This window comes from Vicia villosa, unplaced genomic scaffold (genome assembly GCF_029867415.1).
Source record: "Vicia villosa cultivar HV-30 ecotype Madison, WI unplaced genomic scaffold, Vvil1.0 ctg.002971F_1_1, whole genome shotgun sequence".
In the NCBI taxonomy this organism is placed as follows: domain Eukaryota; kingdom Viridiplantae; phylum Streptophyta; class Magnoliopsida; order Fabales; family Fabaceae; genus Vicia; species Vicia villosa.
The window spans coordinates 33,984-52,528 of NW_026706077.1; the positions used below are offsets into that span (position 1 = coordinate 33,984).

Here is an 18,545-nt window from a genome sequence, read left to right on the forward strand (position 1 = left end):
CTGATTCTTCAGGATCTTCTTCTCTAGCCTGAAAAGCGTTAGTGCATTTTTTAACATTAGATTTTAAAGCAATAGACTTACCTTTCTTCTGAGGTTCATTAGCGTTAAGTTCAATCTCATGACTCCTCAGGGCACTGATCAGCTCTTCCAAAGAAACTTCATTCAGATTCTTCGCAATCTTGAATGCAGTCACCATTGGGCCCCATCTTCTGGGTAAGCTTCTGATAATCTTCTTTACAAGATCAGCCTTGGTGTAGCCTTTTGTAGCAACCTGCCTAAAAATTATAACTTAGAGAGTCGCCACCTATTCTGAAGGGCGAATAGGAAACCCTACGCAGTATAGAGATCAGGGTAAGATACTATATTCAGGTCGAGGGAAGGTGTTAGGCACCCTCAACCCTTTCCTATGGCTTTGAATCTAAGGTAAAGGTTTATAGCAAAATTACAGAGGTTAATAGCTAAGGAAATGAGAAGGGGGAAAGTTGAGATTTTTGGGAAGGGGACTCGCCTTGTTGCCAAGTGCCTACGTATCTCCTTATGGAGAATCAGAGTCAACGTAGTTCGGGCACAGGATTGTACGCCTTAGAATTTAGAATTTGATTTGATGTTGTTTTAGAGGCTTTTTGAATGGCCTATCGTAGTTTTGAATAAGGATGGAAATCCGTGGTTTGATTTGAAGTGTGAAGTATTTTAAGGTTTGGGCGTACAACCCTGATTTTAATTTGTTACCATTAGTTGCGATAATCAATAGGTTTGATTACTACGGCTAACGGATTAAAGGGAGGATTGCTAACCACTATAATCGATAGATTCGATTATCACGAATAGCAAATGTGCGTATTTTAATTATCGTTACTCTTCATAATCGATAGATTCGATTACAAATAATAACGAATTTGATAAAGGGAAAATGCTAATCATCGCAACCAATAAGATGATTGAAACCATTTAGCAAAATAGATGTATTTTATTATTGGATTTAATTAATTAAATTATTTGATTATTAACCATCGCGACCGATTAATTCGGTCGAAACGAATAATAAATAAAATCCTGACAAAATTAATTTTCATCGCTAATCATCGCAATCGATTGATTCGATTAAAACAATTAAACGAAACCTTTATTTAAGAGTTTTAATTTATGTATTAATGATTTATTTGATAATGACGTGAGAGTTTGAATTTAATCCAAAAATTAAAATAGATATCTATTCTTTTAATAAGATTTACTAATTCTAATGGTTAATCATTTTTATTTTACTTCTCCATAATTTAAGTGGTCCAGTAAAAGTATGACATGTGTTTGCTAAATAAAATAAACTAAAACCAGCCAACATACTACTTACCACCATTTATCAGTACCGACAAAAAACGACAAATTCTAGATCTATCCTCTCTTCTCAACTCACTCCTTCATTCTTCTAAACATCACACAAACTCAAACAAAAATCTAAAATAGCAAGAGAAGTAAAATACTAACTCGAATTGACGGCGTCGATTGGAGAGCTGTGGGAGAGATCACTGGAATGCCCGCGGATCGCTGGCAGTGATTTGCGATGGGGATGCTGTTGCGAATGGTTGTCGGCGACAGTCTGTGTGGCTTTTGCGGAGGAAGATCTCGCCGGAGCTTTGGATGCTTGCACGGTGTTTGTGAGTTGTGGAGCGGATCTATCGGCTTTAAGATCTCACAGCGTCAGTGTGGATCCGTAGGGAGGCCTGTGCACGATGGATTACTCGAATTTCTTCTTTTCTACTTCTTTGTTGTTTCAATTTAAGTTATATGAATGTTACCCCTGGTTATTATTACAGGTTTTGAGTGATGGTGAAGTTGTTTAGGTTAGCAATTTGCTTTGGAGATTGGTGACGATATGATAGTGATGATGAACAGGTGACTATGGCTTGTATGAATGTTTGTGAAGAAAATAATAATTTGTTTATGGAGAAAATTATTTTTTGTGAAAAGTCTGGTTGAAAGAATACCGTCGCCCCCTCCTCTTCTGATTTGCTTTTTCTTTTATACCATTAGGGTTAGATTAGTTTTAGGAAAGATTCGATTCAGTTAGGATTGATCCCGATTGTAATTGATATTTCTTTCTGAATTAATGAAAAATTTGATTTGGTTAACCATTCTGTTAAGATTTGATTCACGTTTTTGGTTTTAATTTTGTTCAGATTGGATTTGATTTTATCTTCAATAAGATGTTTGATTTCGTTTATGACTGAAGATTTGATTCGCTCGTCTTTGTGATTCGTTCTTGATCTGGGCCTGATTTGGTTTGTTAGGGTTTGTGTTGGAGAGTGTAACACCCCACTTTCCCATTTTATAAAAATACGGTAAAATAATAAAAATTTATCAGAGTTCACAAACAAAAGTGGAATGTCACGTCATTTCAAGCCAAACAAAATATGAAGTCTCAATTACTTTATCTATTCATTTCTCATTAATCAATAAAAACAGCGGAAATATTATTTTATTTGAAAATAATCACGGCACAATTGCCAACTTATTCCAAAACTCCACACAAAATCGTGTACCTCAAATATTTGAATCAAAAACAGATACGTAACAAAATTCAATTAAAAATAACAAATAAAATAATCCCCAAAAACAACCCGTGTTACGTATCAGAGCGACTTGAACTAACAACACGGAAGACTTCCATAATGCTATCCTGAACTTCCACTTCTATTCTTGAATACCTGCCCATTTCCCATGGTAGGGGAAATATCAGCAGAAAGGGTGAGTACTCACATACCATTACAAAAGATATAGGAACAGATATAATAACATAATTCACAGGTCATGGTTCATGTTCACATAACATCACACTGCATATACAAACTTCATTTATTCAAACATTCATCACAGTATAAATTAACGCATCATTCACAATATCATAAACAAGTCATCACAGATCCATTCATTTATGCAACTCCACAATGCACATATCACGACACACATGTCCCTCCCAATCACAACTCAACAAACATATAATAATAATAATAATGACAATGCAATGTGACTCAATGACTTGACACAATGCATGTGGTACCAAAACATCATGGTTCATGACCACAGTTCCCGTCGGAACTCTCGACCCCTTTTTCATGGTCCAGTGTGGCCCCTATTTCATGATCACACCCACGACCCCTGTTTCATGGTCAAGTACGATCCCTATTTCATGACCGCACCAATTCATGGTTCATTCAATCGAACCCGATTCCTAAAAGAATCCGGATAATTCGCATACACTCCACTGAGCAACGAATTATCTCCACCACGACTCCACAATTGAGTCCGGACCTACTAGGCATCTACCATAGATTTTCACCTAGCAGTCTCAATGTTATGTTATGCAATGCACAATCAACACAATATGCATAATCACAAATAACAACATGCATATCACACGATCCTCTTGATCACACGTAAGCCACACACTAACCGTAATTCATAAAGAATTACCACAACACAATATGCACATTCATAATAGATAATATGCATATCACACGATCCTCCTGATCACACGTAAGCCACACACTTACCGTAATTCACAAAGAATTACCACAACACAATATGCACATTCATAATAGATAATATACATTCAACAACAACATACAAAAACTACCAATTCATATGACTATCATACAGTCACTACATCATATCACAACTGTCCAACACAGCACATATACATGTCAAAACCTGCAGCAATCACAATCCACAGCTACAACACACATTCGCACAACCAAACTCAACATTTCACAGTTCAACACATCGTAACATATATGGAAACACATATAACGCATCGAATTATTAGAATTATGGTATTGAAAATAATTTTAACAGAAAGTACACGAAACCAGCTTTCCAACGATTCGAACAGCGCGCGAGTCGAACACACGGAACAAAAGTTATGATTTTTCAAAGTATTTCAACAAACCCGACACCGACATTTTACACTGACACCTTAAAAGCACATTAGACCTTATTTAAATTTAATTATAGGACTTGAAACCATTTTTACAAGAAAGTACACTGTATTAGGTTTCTCCAGGTTCGAACGGTGAGTCAAACGGACACCCGAAACTCAAGTTATGAATTTTTAAAGTTTTATAAAAAATCCTGCATTTTTCCTGCGAACAGCTCTCGGGTTCCCACTCAAATCCCCTCAAAATCTCATCTAAACATCACTATAATACAAATTAAATACATAGCAACCTATATCTATCATGTATCAACAATTAGGAACCTTAAAACATGATTTCTAGCACAAAAGTTTTGAATCCAAATCCAAACTCTAACATTTCAATTCTAGCAATTTCAAGAACAAAATCCCTTTTCAAAATTGTTCGTAACTTCATTCCGACTCTGACACGCGAACACGCAACAACAACACATTTACATCATACACTTCATAATCATACAATCTCATAACAACAATTGCAACCAATTATCATTCCAACAACAATCATCATAACAACATAGAATTCATAAATAAAAAATCAACAATCATCAAAATTATCTCATAATGACAAATCCCCAAAACCCCAAATCATATCATTATACCTAAACTCATATCAAGAATAATAGCATGGAAACCCGCCTTACCTCGAAATTGCTCAGAAAATCCTACGAAGATTGATTCTTGAAATTGCCCTAGTTCTCCCTTGATCTTCCTCTCTAGCTTGTTCTTCTTCCTCTTCTCACTTCTACGATGTTTTCACTTTTCTACGCAACTCTCCCTTTTCTCAACTTCTAATTCTCTTTTATTCCAATACTAACCCTTAGACCTCTAATACCTAATTTCAACCTTACCCTTCCCTAATTAAATAATTATTTAATAAATCACTAAATAATATTCATTATATTATTCTATTAATAAAAATAACATAATAAATAATAATAATAATATTAATAATAATAATCAGCATAAAAATAATAATAACAATAATAATAATAATCATAATAATAATGGTAGTCATTATAATTATAAAAATAAAACTATTATTACTTATATCACATAATTACTACCGACATTTCCAGTCTACCCGTCCCACTATGGACTCCACACCTACACGCTCAACCACACACCCTTAACAAGGCCAAACAATTAAAATAACACACGACGATTAAATAATTAAAAATGGGGTGTTACAAGTAGCTCAATTGGTAGTGGGAATGGATTGAACATGTACTTGAACCCCAGGGTACAGGGTTCGATTCCCACGAAAGGCAAAAACTCTACTAGTGAGGGGGGTAGAGAAGATCGTGAGGTGACAGTGCCGGGAACGCCGAAGGCTCGGGCTGTTACATATAAAAAGGCGCCTTTTTAATGTAACACCCCGATATCCGCTGCACGCATCAACCGTGTCGGCCAACCGAGCATGTTACCGGCTTAATCAATAATCCCCCTAGGTCCGCTTATCGGCTGCCCAGGAAATATTGTTTTTGCCTCCCGCAGGAATCGAACCATGTACCTAGGGGTTAAGTACATATTCATAGCAATTCCTGCTACCAATTGAGCTAGTAGCTCAAGTGGTAGCAGGAATTGCTATGAATATGTACTTAACCCCTAGGTACATGGTTCGATTCCTGCGGGAGGCAAAAACAATATTTCCTGGGCAGCCGATAAGCGGACCTAGGGGGGATTATTGATTAAGCCGGTAACATGCTCGGTTGGCCGACACGGTTGATGCGTGCAGCGGATATCGGGGTGTTACAGAGAGAGGGGTGGCGCCGCTGCTAGCTGAAGGTGACGATGAACAGGGTTACGAAACCCTAGTTGACCTTCGGTCAACCTTCCTTCTTTTAATTAATTAATAAAAAGCACATTGATAATCACATAATAAAAACTATAAATTGTACGATAACTAAAATTAGTCAACTAACAATCTCAATTAAAACCTAAATTAGTTAACTAACAATCTCTATTAAAATCTAAATTAGTTAACTAACAATCTCTATTAAAACCTAAATAAATTAGTAAAATAAAACAATGTTTAGTAAAATAGATTAATTAAAAAACATTACTAATAATTATACTAATTAATGGTTTTAAAATTAACTACTAAAAACCTTAATTAAAAAAAATAAATACAACTTATATTACTTAGTTAGTACTAAAAATCTTGAACAAAACTCTAAATGGGCCTAAAAATCATATTGGGCTCAAAGAGAAATCCTATAAAAATACACCCCACTATTTTGACATTGAATACACCCTTATAAGAGTCGGATTTAACAAGTATTAAACCCCATGACCCTTATATTTTATAATTTTGATGAATCAAATATATGTAGATGTATCGGGTAAATTTTGGGGTATGACAGCTGCCCCTATTTAATTACCTTGGATTGAATGGCGTGAGAATACGCAGGTCTCACGCTTTTTCGGATCGAAGAGTTATTAAATAATGGAAGACCCCTAAATTTACCTTGTGCTCGAATATTAGAGAAAAGAATCGTCCTGCTAAAGCCTGAGTCTTACATAGCGAGGGCTTTGTATGATCAGCTTGCTATATTGCTAGCAAGCTTTCGCAGTTTGTGAACCCCACTTACTATAGTTCTAGCAAGTTCCCCTGCACCAATAGGATTACTTGTCATAGCTTGGACAAGTTTACTTGTATAGAGGATTGTCTCGTAAATGCGTATGCAACATGTGTATGCATATGATCCTGTTGTTTGTACAATGCAAATGTATGCATGTTCACATATGTAAATGATGCGTGTGCGCGAATGGGTATGTATGATAATGCTTTATGTATAATGCTTATGCGTAGTTTATTTGTGAGTAAAAGGAACGACAAGGTTGTTATCATCGGTAAGGTTACCGGGATACGTCAATCAGGCGATTGGAAAATAGACACTTAGTAGGGTTACTGGTATCGGTAGGGTTACCAGAGAACATCAATCAGGTGATTGGAAAGAAAATCTCAGTAAGGTTACTGGCATCGGTAGGGTTACCGGAAAGCATCAATCAGGTGATTGGAAAGAAAATCTCAGTAAGGTTACTGGCATCGGTAGGGTTACCGGAAAACATCAATCAGGTGATTGGAAAGAAAATTTCAGTAAGGTTACTGGCATCGGTAGGGTTACCGGAAAACACCAATCAGGTGATTGGAAAGAAAATCTCAGTAAGGTTACTGGCATCGGTAGGGTTACCGGAAAACACCAATTAGGTGATTGGAAAGAAAATCTCAGTAAGGTTACTGGCATCGGTAGGGTTACCGGAAAACACCAATCAGGTGATTGGAAAGAAAATCTCAGTAAGGTTACTGGCATCGGTAGGGTTACCGGAAAACACCAAATTGTATGGTTTTGGTATTGATTTCTTTGGAAAAATTTTGTATTTGAGGGGATAAAGTGGCGTAAGGTCGGGAAAGCTTGCAGACAGCACCATTAAGAATAAATGATTTGTGGGGAGTACTGCTCGGGATAGTTGAGGAATAAAGAGTTCTTCTGAAGAAGTGACACTGACCTAACCGGGGATGTGAGGGGTACTTGATAAAACTTGAATCTGGCTTATGCTTCGATGCATGTTTTTTTTTAAAAAACTAAATGTAATGCTCCACCTGAGTGGAAATGCTATGCATTTTGGAGGATGCAATGCGATATGCAATGATATCTATCAGGAGCTCAAAGGATGAAGTCTCTAACTGTTGAGGAACGCCAACCATATGGATTTAAATCTCGATTCTTGCTAAGGATAAAGATCATGACTTTCCGATATTCTCTTTCTATACACAAGTTGTTTTAGCCTACGCCTGAACTTAACTGAATCAAATAATTGAAAAGGAAGAGATGCCCCTGCCTAGTGTCTAGCTCCAGTCTGCAGGGCTTTTGAAGAGATTGCCTCGAGAGGATTTTCGGAGATCCGTGCCATCGAAATAGACTGCCCCAGTGTTATGGACTATGGAATAGTGCCCCTGACTAATCAAAGTTAGAGATGGTTTCACCCACGCTTGAGTAACAACCCCTGATTATTCAATACTTTGAGACATTCTTCGAACCTTGAGTGATTTCCCCATTTTTTGGATTTGTAAAGGATATGCCCCTGAGTGTTATTGCTTCGAGACTCGACCCAAGTCGATTGGATCTTAGGGTGGATGCCCCTAGTTAATAGGATCTTTGTATACCCCTGTGATCATTGAGATTTTGCCCCTGGTTAGGAGAACCCCCTGGGCGTGGTTCCCCCTTTCAAGAGTCTTTATTAGAAATGATAGCCTCCGTATTCTTACTCAACGGAGTATTCAACTGCTTCTCTGCTCCTTAGGGTAATCCACCTGGAGATATTTTTGCCCCCAACTTGACGGAGTTATGAAGACAATTTGTTCTTGGGGAAGATACACCTTTTTATCTGAAATTCATTCTGGAGTCTTCTTGGATGTCACGCACTTGCTCATATGCCAAGGATGTTTATTATGAGAATGATAATTCTAATGCAAAGTTTATGTTTGTCTTGAAATTTAAAGAAGCTTTTTATTGAAATGATGTCGTAACATCGAATTTTATGAAAAGTCGTATGACACCAACTCAAAAGTTTTAGCAAGCCTCATAGGAGTCAGATTACCGTACTCTCATTTACAGTGTGCTTACGAATAAACCCTACTTCAATTAGGACTTTTGAAGGTTGTAACGTGGCCGGGTTCACGGTTTTAGAAAAAAAGATTTAAGGCTCAAAAATATTTGGTGCCCACCCACTCTCCGTGATGTTCTCCAATCCTAAGTTCAATTAACTCGACCTGAGTGTTCATCCCTCCAAAAGAATTTTGGCATGGTTGAGGAATCAATGAGGATCTTCGGGCATGGCAGTCGCTCACCTTTTCTTCCTTGATTTTATAGTCACACGACTTTGTCCTCACCTGGCAATTTTATTATTATTATTTTTTGCCTTTCACTTTTTCTTCTTCTTCTTTTTTTTTTTACAAGTCGCGTGACTTTGCATTTGTCTTTGATTTGCTGGAAGTGATTGCGACTACCTCATTCCATGATTGATGGAGAGTTACCATTGTGGCATTGTTATCTTTTGACCTCTTGAAGAATAAAGGATAAACATTGTGGTTTTGACATTCCTCAACCTTTTGACGGATAACCATTGTTGTATCTTTAGATGCATACCCTTAATGAGTTTTGAACACTCGGTCAGATTAACCGAACACTACCCTGCCCCTGGGTTAAAAATGAAGGTTTTTTTTTCTGAATAGAAATGAAACTTCTACTTCAAGGCTCAAAGGGGTTGACGAGGGTCTATCTCCCTTATTTCTCCGGTGTTTGGGGATTTGAAACAATGCATGTACATCATCAGCAAGGTTTTATTCAAAAGCGCACTGTTTGAAATTCTTGGTATCATGCTCATCATCTTCCCTCCAGAGTTACTTGCTTTTTTTATTTACAAGAGTTGAGTACAACAAGAAAATAAAAGCGAATGGATTGTTTCAAGACAAAAATATTCAATGTATTATGATTATTATTCAAAAACAAACGAGTTTTGCATACGAGAAAGTGCTTAACGAAACAAGAAAATTACAAATGAGAATGTAGAATGAAACACAAATTGCCAACATTGAAGAGACTTGACTCTGTCTGGATCTATTGCTTTAGAAGGTACATCTTGCAATCTCGACCTCTGCTCAGGCGTGGGAAATTCAATTTATGCGCAGACCGTTTGGCGTGAAGCAAATTGCCTTGGAATCAATGAGGTTTTGAACTGTGCCTTTGAATACGTTGCAATCTTCAATCGAATGGCCAGGTGCCCCTGAATGGAACTCACAGTAGGCGTTGGGATCATATCCTTCAGGATAAGGAAAAGGAGGAGGCCCAAGCTGTTTTAATTCCACTAAAGAATTTCGGAGTAAATGAGAGAGCAACTGACTATGCAGCATTGGAATTGGTTCATATACCTTTCTTGGCCTTCTTTGATTCTGTCCACCCTGTGGTCGGCGATTTTGTCTATATCTCTGCTGTTGTTGCGCAGCATACTTAACTAATTGATCATATAGAACAGGCTCCTGTTGCACAAATTGAACTGGTGGTTGGCTAATAGTTGCAGCACAGATTTGTGGAGCATCCTGATCAGGAATAATTTCTGTCATCTGATAGCAAGGGATCTGAACTGGAGGATAAGCATGATCTTTCTCTTCAACTTCGGAAACTGTACTTGTTTCTTCGCCATCCTGTTCTGGGAATTCAAAATTAGTAGCAGCATTCTGAATCTTACCAGTCATAAGACCATGCTCAATTCTTTCTCCTATGACAACCAAAGTTGAGAATTCAGAAGCGGAACATCCAACCATTCAATTCAGATAGGGGTCTTGTAAAGTGTCCATGAACATGTCTACAAGTTCTCGCTCCAAAAGGGGAGGTTGGACTCTGGCAGCTAGCTCCCTCCATCTTTGTGCATACTCTCTAAAGGATTCGTCGACCTTCTGAGTCAAACCCTGAAGCTGAATTCTGGTAGGAACCATATCACTGTTATGTTTGTAATGCTTGAAAAAGGCTTTGGCTAGATCTTTCCAAGTGCGGATGTTGGTCCTTTCAAGCTGGGTATACCATTCAAGAGATGCCCCACTAAGACTATCCTGAAATAAGTGCATTAGAAGTTTATCATTTTCTGCATAAGGAGCCATCTTGTTGCAAAATGCCTTGATGTGTGTTATTGGGCAAGTGGTACCCTTGTACTTCTCAAAGTTGGGGACTTTGAACTTAGGAGGAATCTTAATATCATGCACCAGACATAAACTAGCAGCATCCAAACCAAGGCAATCACGATCCTCAACAGCTTTCAATCTCTTATCCAAAAGACGAAGCTTACCCTCATCTTCATCCATTGGAAACTTAAAGGTATCATATGACGAAACAGAAATATTTTCACGAAGCGGAGCCTCGTTGACAGGAACTTGCATAGTGTTTCTAACATTCTGTTTCAAAAGGACCTCTTGGGTAGGATTGACGACTTTTCGATGAACGCCACTTGGATCAACAGTAATATCCGGCCTCTGAATAGGCTGTCTTGACTCTCCTTGTCCACTGGTAACGGTTTGGATAGCTTCCAAAAATTGACCCATAGTAGTACCTATCTGAGCCTTAATCTCTGCCATGTCTGTCTGAATTTGTTCCATGATAAACCTCGAATGTTGGAAAGTCAATTTTGCAGTCTCTGATTCCAAATACAAGTTAAGATGCGAATGAGCTCCTTGTAGAAATGCATGTCATGTATGAATGATAGACCCATATGATGCAATGGTATGTGAATATATTTTATTTTATGAAATGTAATATGGTATAAAGTGGGGGTTACTATAAGGATGCCCCACACATTTCAAGGGATAAACCCAAGGAAACCCTTTAAGGGCTGTGGAGAATGATAGATAGATGGAAATCCCTACAGGCTAGGGAATGCGCAGGAGAAAGCACATGGTGACCGTTCAAGACAATCACCAGGTCTCATGGCCATCGGGAGGCCAATCAACGTGCATTAATGGGGATGTCCTTCGTGGGAAGGACGTGGTCTTGGAAAAAGGATCCCTACAGGATAGGGAATGCATAGATGTAAGCACGGGGTGACTGTTCATGACAGTCACTAAGTCTCATGGCCATCGAGAGGCCAATCAATGTGCATAAGTGGAGGTGTCCTTTGTGGAAAGGACATGGTCTTAGAAATGGGGTCCCTGCAGGCCATGGAACGCGTATGAATACCTGCAATATTAAAATGCAAGGCATCCGCAGTATATAAATTACATATATATAATAAGCACGTAAGCACATAAGCCCTAGGTTCATAGGTTCGACGTAGTGGCTCTTGGGAGCCAACCTTTTTATAGGGGGTTCTAGAAGGTCTCATGGGGTCGTTCGTAGCCTCCGAGACTTTTTGTCTCTTCGGATTTTGGAACGACTCATTTTATCCATGAGGTTCGAATTTTTGGGGTAGGTTCTCGGAGAGATCAACCAAGTATCCAGTCCAGCCCTCAACAAAGTCAAGCCTCGTTTTGGACATTTCCGAATACTCAACCCACTCCGAGTGGAGTTATCAATGAGACTCGTAGGCGATTCATACTCCCCTATTGATCTCAAAGTTAACTCCCACGCTTAGGGTTTAACACAACATAGAAAATACCAGTAATGCATATAATATATAATCAAACATTTTAAGGCAGGCAAGTGAACATTCCAGGAAAACAAAAACAAATAAAAATAAACAAATGATTTAAAAAATAATTTAATATTTATTAAAAGATTAACCTCCCCCAAACCCTAAAAATGGCAAGTTTGCCAAACCCTAAAAAAAACTTGCCAAACCTAAACCCTGCCAAAACCTATAGGAGCATAGTATTCACCATTATAGTTATCCCCAGCAGAGTCGCCAGCTGTAGCAACCTGCCTAAAAATTATAACTTAGAGAGTCGCCACCTATTCTGAAGGGCGAATAGGAAACCCTACGCAGTATAGAGATCAGGGTAAGATACTATATTCAGGTCGAGGGAAGGTGTTAGGCAACCTCAACCCTTTCCTATGGCTTTGAATCTAAGGTAAAGGTTTATAGCAAAATTACAGAGGTTAATAGCTAAGGAAATGAGAAGGGGGAAAATTGAGATTTTTGGGAAGGGGACTCGCCTTGTTGCCAAGTTCCTACGTATCTCCTTATGGAGAATCAGAGTCAACGTAGTTCGGGCACAGGATTGTACGCCTTAGAATTTAGAATTTAATTTGATGTTGTTTTAGAGGCTTTTTGAATGGCCTATCGTAGTTTTGAATAAGGATGGAAATCCGTGGTTTGATTTGAAGTGTGAAGTATTTTAAGGTTTGGGCGTACAACCCTGATTTTAATTTGTTACCATTAGTTGCGATAATCAATAGGTTTGATTACTACGGCTAACGGATTAAAGGGAGGATTGCTAACCACTATAATCGATAGATTCGATTATCACGAATAGCAAATGTGCGTATTTTAATTATCGTTACTCTTCATAATCGATAGATTCGATTACAAATAATAACGAATTTGATAAAGGGAAAATGCTAATCATCGCAACCAATAAGATGATTGAAACCATTTAGCAAAATAGATTTATTTTATTATTGGATTTAATTAATTAAATTATTTGATTATTAACCATCGCGACCGATTAATTCGGTCGAAACGAATAATAAATAAAATCCTGACAAAATTAATTTTCATCGCTAATCATCGCAATCGATTGATTCGATTAAAACAATTAAACGAAACCTTTATTTAAGAGTTTTAATTTATGTATTAATGATTTATTTGATAATGACGTGAGAGTTTGAATTTAATCCAAAAATTAAAATAGATATCTATTCTTTTAATAAGATTTACTAATTCTAATGGTTAATCATTTTTATTTTACTTCTCCATAATTTAAGTGGTCCAGTAAAAGTATGACATGTGTTTGCTAAATAAAATAAACTAAAACCAGCCAACATACTACTTACCACCATTTATCAGTACCGACAAAAAACGACAAATTCTAGATCTATCCTCTCTTCTCAACTCACTCCTTCATTCTTCTAAACATCACACAAACTCAAACAAAAATCTAAAATAGCAAGAGAAGTAAAATACTAACTCGAATTGACGGCGTCGATTGGAGAGTTGTGGGAGAGATCACCGGAATGCCCGCGGATCGGTGGCAGTGATTTGCGATGGGGATGCTGTTGCGAATGGTTGTCGGCGACAGTCTGTGTGGCTTTTGCGGAGGCAGATCTCGCCGGAGCTTTGGATGCTTGCACGGTGTTTGTGAGTTGTGGAGCGGATCTAGCGGCTTTAAGATCTCACAGCGTCAGTGTGGATCCGTAGGGAGGCCTGTGCACGATGGATTACTCGAATTTCTTCTTTTCTACTTCTTTGTTGTTTCAATTTAAGTTATATGAATGTTACCCCTGGTTATTATTACAGGTTTTGAGTGATGGTGAAGTTGTTTAGGTTAGCAATTTGCTTTGGAGATTGGTGACGATATGATAGTGATGATGAACAGGTGACTATGGCTTGTATGAATGTTTGTGAAGAAAATAATAATTTGTTTATGGAGAAAATTATTTTTTGTGAAAAGTCTGGTTGAAAGAATACCGTCGCCCCCCTCCTCTTCTGATTTGCTTTTTCTTTTATACCATTAGGGTTAGATTAGTTTTAGGAAAGATTCGATTCAGTTAGGATTGATCCCGATTGTAATTGATATTTCTTTCTGAATTAATGAAAAATTTGATTTGGTTAACCATTCTGTTAAGATTTGATTCACGTTTTTGGTTTTAATTTTGTTCAGATTGGATTTGATTTTATCTTCAATAAGATGTTTGATTTCGTTTATGACTGAAGATTTGATTCGCTCGTCTTTGTGATTCGTTCTGGATCTGGGCCTGATTTGGTTTGTTAGGGTTTATGTTGGAGAGAGGGGTGGCGCCGCTGCTAGCTGAAGGTGACGATGAACAGGGTTACGAAACCCTAGTTGACCTTCGGTCAACCTTCCTTCTTTTAATTAATTAATAAAAAGCACATTGATAATCACATAATAAAAACTATAAATTGTACGATAACTAAAATTAGTCAACTAACAATCTCAATTAAAACCTAAATTAGTTAACTAACAATCTCTATTAAAACCTAAATTAGTTAACAATCTCTATTAAAACCTAAATAAATTAGTAAAATAAAACAATGTTTAGTAAAACAGATTAATTAAAAAACATTACTAATAATTATACTAATTAATGGTTTTAAAATTACCTACTAAAAACCTTAATTAAAAAAAATAAATACAACTTATATTACTTAGTTAGTACTAAAAATCTTGAACAAAACTCTAAATGGGCCTAAAAATCATATTGGGCTCAAAGAGAAATCCTATAAAAATACACCCCACTATTTTGACCTTGAATACACCCTTATAAGAGTCGGATTTAACAAGTATTAAACCCCATGACCCTTATATTTTATAATTTTGATGAATCAAATATATGTAGATGTATCGGGTAAATTTTGGGGTATGACACCTTTATCCAGAACTCTCAATCCAGCAGTCAGAGTTTGAAATCTTGAAAACATCTTCTCAATGTCTTCATCTTCCTCCATCTTGAAGGCTTCATACTTCTGGATTAGAGCAAGAGCTTTAGTCTCTTTGACTTGAGCATTTCCCTCATGGCTCATTTTCAATGACTCATATATATCATAGGCAGTTTCCCTGTTAGATATCTTCTCATACTCAGCATGAGAGATAGCATTCAGCAAAACAGTCCTACATTTATGATGATTCTTGAAATGCTTCTTTTGATCATCATCCATTCCTTGCCTTGTAAGTTTCACGCCACTAGCTTTCACTGGATGTTTGTAATCATCCATCAGAAGATCCCATAGTTCACCATCTAGACCAAGAAAGTAACTTTCCAGTTTATCTTTCCAGTATTCAAAGTTTTCACCATCAAATACTGGTGGTCTAGTATAACCATTGTTACCGTTGTATTGCTCAGCAGAGCCAGATGTAGATGCAGGTGGATCTGTTGGAATTTGACCAGCCATCTTTTACTGAAGCGTTTTTCTCTTCCTGAATCTTTTCTAAACACGGTTAAGTGCTTGCACCTTAGAACCAACGCTCTGATGCCAATTGAAGGATAGAAAAACACTTAGAAAGGGGGGGTTTGAATAAGTGTAGTTTAAAAACATGGACGATAAAAATAAATTGCACAGTTATTTTTATCCTGGTACGTTGTTAACTAAACTACTCCAATCCACCCCCACGGATTGATTTACCTCACCTGAGGATTTAATCCACTAATCGCACGGATTACAATGGTTTTCCACTTAGCCCACGACTAAGTCTTCTAGAGTATTCTGATCACAACTTGATCACTCCAGGAACAACTGCTTAGATACCCTCTAAGACTTTCTAGAGTTTCCTGATCAACACGATTACTCTAGTTACAACTGCTTAGATAACCTCTAAGACTTCCTAGAGTATTCTGATCAACACGATCACTCTAGTTCCTTACAACTTAATGTAATCAATTAAGAGTATTACAAATGCTTCTGAAAAGCTATAATCACAACTGTGATATTTCTCTTAACGCTTAAGCTTAATCTCACTAATATATTACAACAGCAATGTCGTGAGCTTTGATGAAGATGGAGTTTCTGAGCTTTGAATTGAACAGCGTTTCAGCAAGTCTTTCAGAATAATTTCGTTCATAATTCGTAACCTTGCTTCTCATCAGAACTTCATACTTATAGGCGTTTGAGAAGATGACCGTTGAGTGCATTTAATGCTTTGCGTGTTCCGTACAACATTGCATTTGATGTTTCACGCTTTTGTCAACTACCTCGAGCCTTGTTTACGTTGTGTCTACTGACGTTGCCTTTAATAGCTTCCAACGTTCCTTTTGTCAGTCAGCGTAGCCTGCCACTTGTACTTTCTTCTGATCTGATGTTTGAATATAATATTTGAATATCATCATAGTCAAACAACTTGGTGCAAAGCATCTTCTTGTCTTCTGATCTTGAAGTGCTTCTGAGCGTGATACCATGAGAACTTCAGTGCTTCTACTTCTGATCTCAAGTTCTTCTGATGCTTCCATAGACCCATGTTCTGATTCTGCCTTGACCATCTTCTGATGTCTTGCCAGACTATGTTCTGATGTTGCATGCTGAACCTTCTGAGACAAAGCTTCTGAGCGCTGATTTGTGCATACTCTTTATATATTTCCTGAGAGGGAAATTGCAATGTATTAGAGTACCACATTATCTCACACAAAATTCATATCCTTGTTATCATCAAAACTAAGAATATTGATCAGAACAAATCTTGTTCTAACAAAGGATAAGACCAAGACACCTTTTGGAGAGATGAAAACAAATAAGAATCTGACGAAACCGTTACGAGCACGTGTGGGTGGGGCATTTAAAGGAAACAATAATGTACCAATTACAAAGAGCATAGAGAAACTTTATGAAAAAGACAAATCTATAATGTTTTTGTAAGGAGATGCCATGCAAGTTATGAGGAACAACAATTCTATAGGAAACACAAGTGGAAAAAGGAAGGAGTATGAACATGTGATAAAAAATGCACCTCTCAAGTCTGCCTGGAATGGGACACCAACCAATAAAGACAGTGATTTGAACAATAATGGCAAGAATAGTCATCCACCGGATATAGCATGCACCAAGCAGTGCCAAAAACCTTCATCAAATGCTAGTATTGATGAAAAGAAGCTGCAGGAGACATCAATTTAGAGGAAGACAAGGAAATGGAAGATGAGATTGGTGGCAAGGATTCTGATGAATCAAACAAGTAGACTCAGTGGTTTTTTTTCTTATCCTTCTAAGTAGTGTTATGATGAATACAAACAACAATATTATCACCTGGAACTGTAGAGGAGCAGCAGGAAAAGATTTTTATCGCTATGTGAAACATTTCAATGATGTGTACAAACCAATCATCTTGGTTATCATGGAAACCAGATGTGATCCTCATCGAGCTGCAAAGACACTAAAAAAGATAGGGTTTGATGATTATGTGATCAACAGTAACAATGGTTTTGCTGGCGGCATTATAGTAGCTTGGAAAATTGATGGTGTGCATCTTCAGTTAGAGAGATCTGAAGAACAATATATTCATTTAAAGGTTAAACAGAATAATGGGCATGAGTGGTTGTTCACAGCCATCTATGCTAGTCCAAATGATACCAAAAGAAGGCTCATATGGGATCAACTCAAAAACATGGCTAGCAATATCCATCTTCCATGGCTCTTAGCAGGGGATTTCAATAACATCGCCTTTGCAAGTGAAAAAAAAGGTGGTGCTCAAGCTTATAGTAGGAAGTGTAAAGTTTTCAGGAACAACATCGAGGAATGTAGCCTTATGGATCTTGGTGCATGTGGACCAGCTTATACTTGGTGTGGGCCTATTTTTCATAGAGGACAAAGAATCTATGAGAGATTGGATAGGGCTCTTAGTAATGAAAGTTGGAGATTGGAATTCCATGAAGCCATAGTCAAAGTTTTATCCAGAGTGGAATTCTCTGATCATCACCCCCTCATGATATCACTGACGGGTAATAAGCATATGAGAAGCCCTAATCGGTTTCGTTTTAAGAGTGCTTGGATGTTGGACGAGAAACACAAAGACCGTTTGTTGGGAATCTAGAAGAATGATGAAGACTTGAAGAGGAATCTTAAGTTGGTGGAGGAAGACACGAAGGACTGGAAGTGTCACACTCTACACCATATGCTAAAAAAAAGAAAAGAAATCATGGTTAGATTGAATGGTGTGCAAAGAAAAATCTATGGTCAAGCTAATCAAAGAGCAATGCAGAGGTTAGAGAGCAAACTTCAAACTGACTTGGCTAAGATCCTCAAGCAAGAGGAACTCATGTGGTTCCAACGCTCTCGATCTAAATGGATGGCAGATGGTGACAGGAATACCAAATATTACCATCTCAAGACAATCACTAGAAGAAGGAGGAACAAGATAGTGATGCTCAAATCTAGTGATGGAGGTTGGACATAAGATGTTGATCAAATTAGATACATGGTGAAC

The 18,545-nt window shown here is 37.5% G+C and overlaps 1 protein-coding gene across 1 annotated transcript; it reads left to right on the forward strand.

Annotated features, from left to right (window-relative positions):
• Nucleotides 1–17,342: 17,342 nt before the first annotated feature.
• LOC131640142 (uncharacterized) lies at nt 17,343–18,152 on the forward strand. The gene has a single exon (XM_058910550.1). The coding sequence runs from the start codon at nt 17,343–17,345 to the stop codon at nt 18,150–18,152; it is 810 nt and encodes a 269-aa protein (XP_058766533.1).
• The last annotated feature ends 393 nt before the right edge of the window (nt 18,153–18,545 follow it).

Bases quoted from the DNA above. Each gene is read 5' to 3' on its own strand.
- LOC131640142 (XM_058910550.1), top strand. From the start codon at position 17,343: ATGAATACAAACAACAATATTATCACCTGGAACTGTAGAGGAGCAGCA.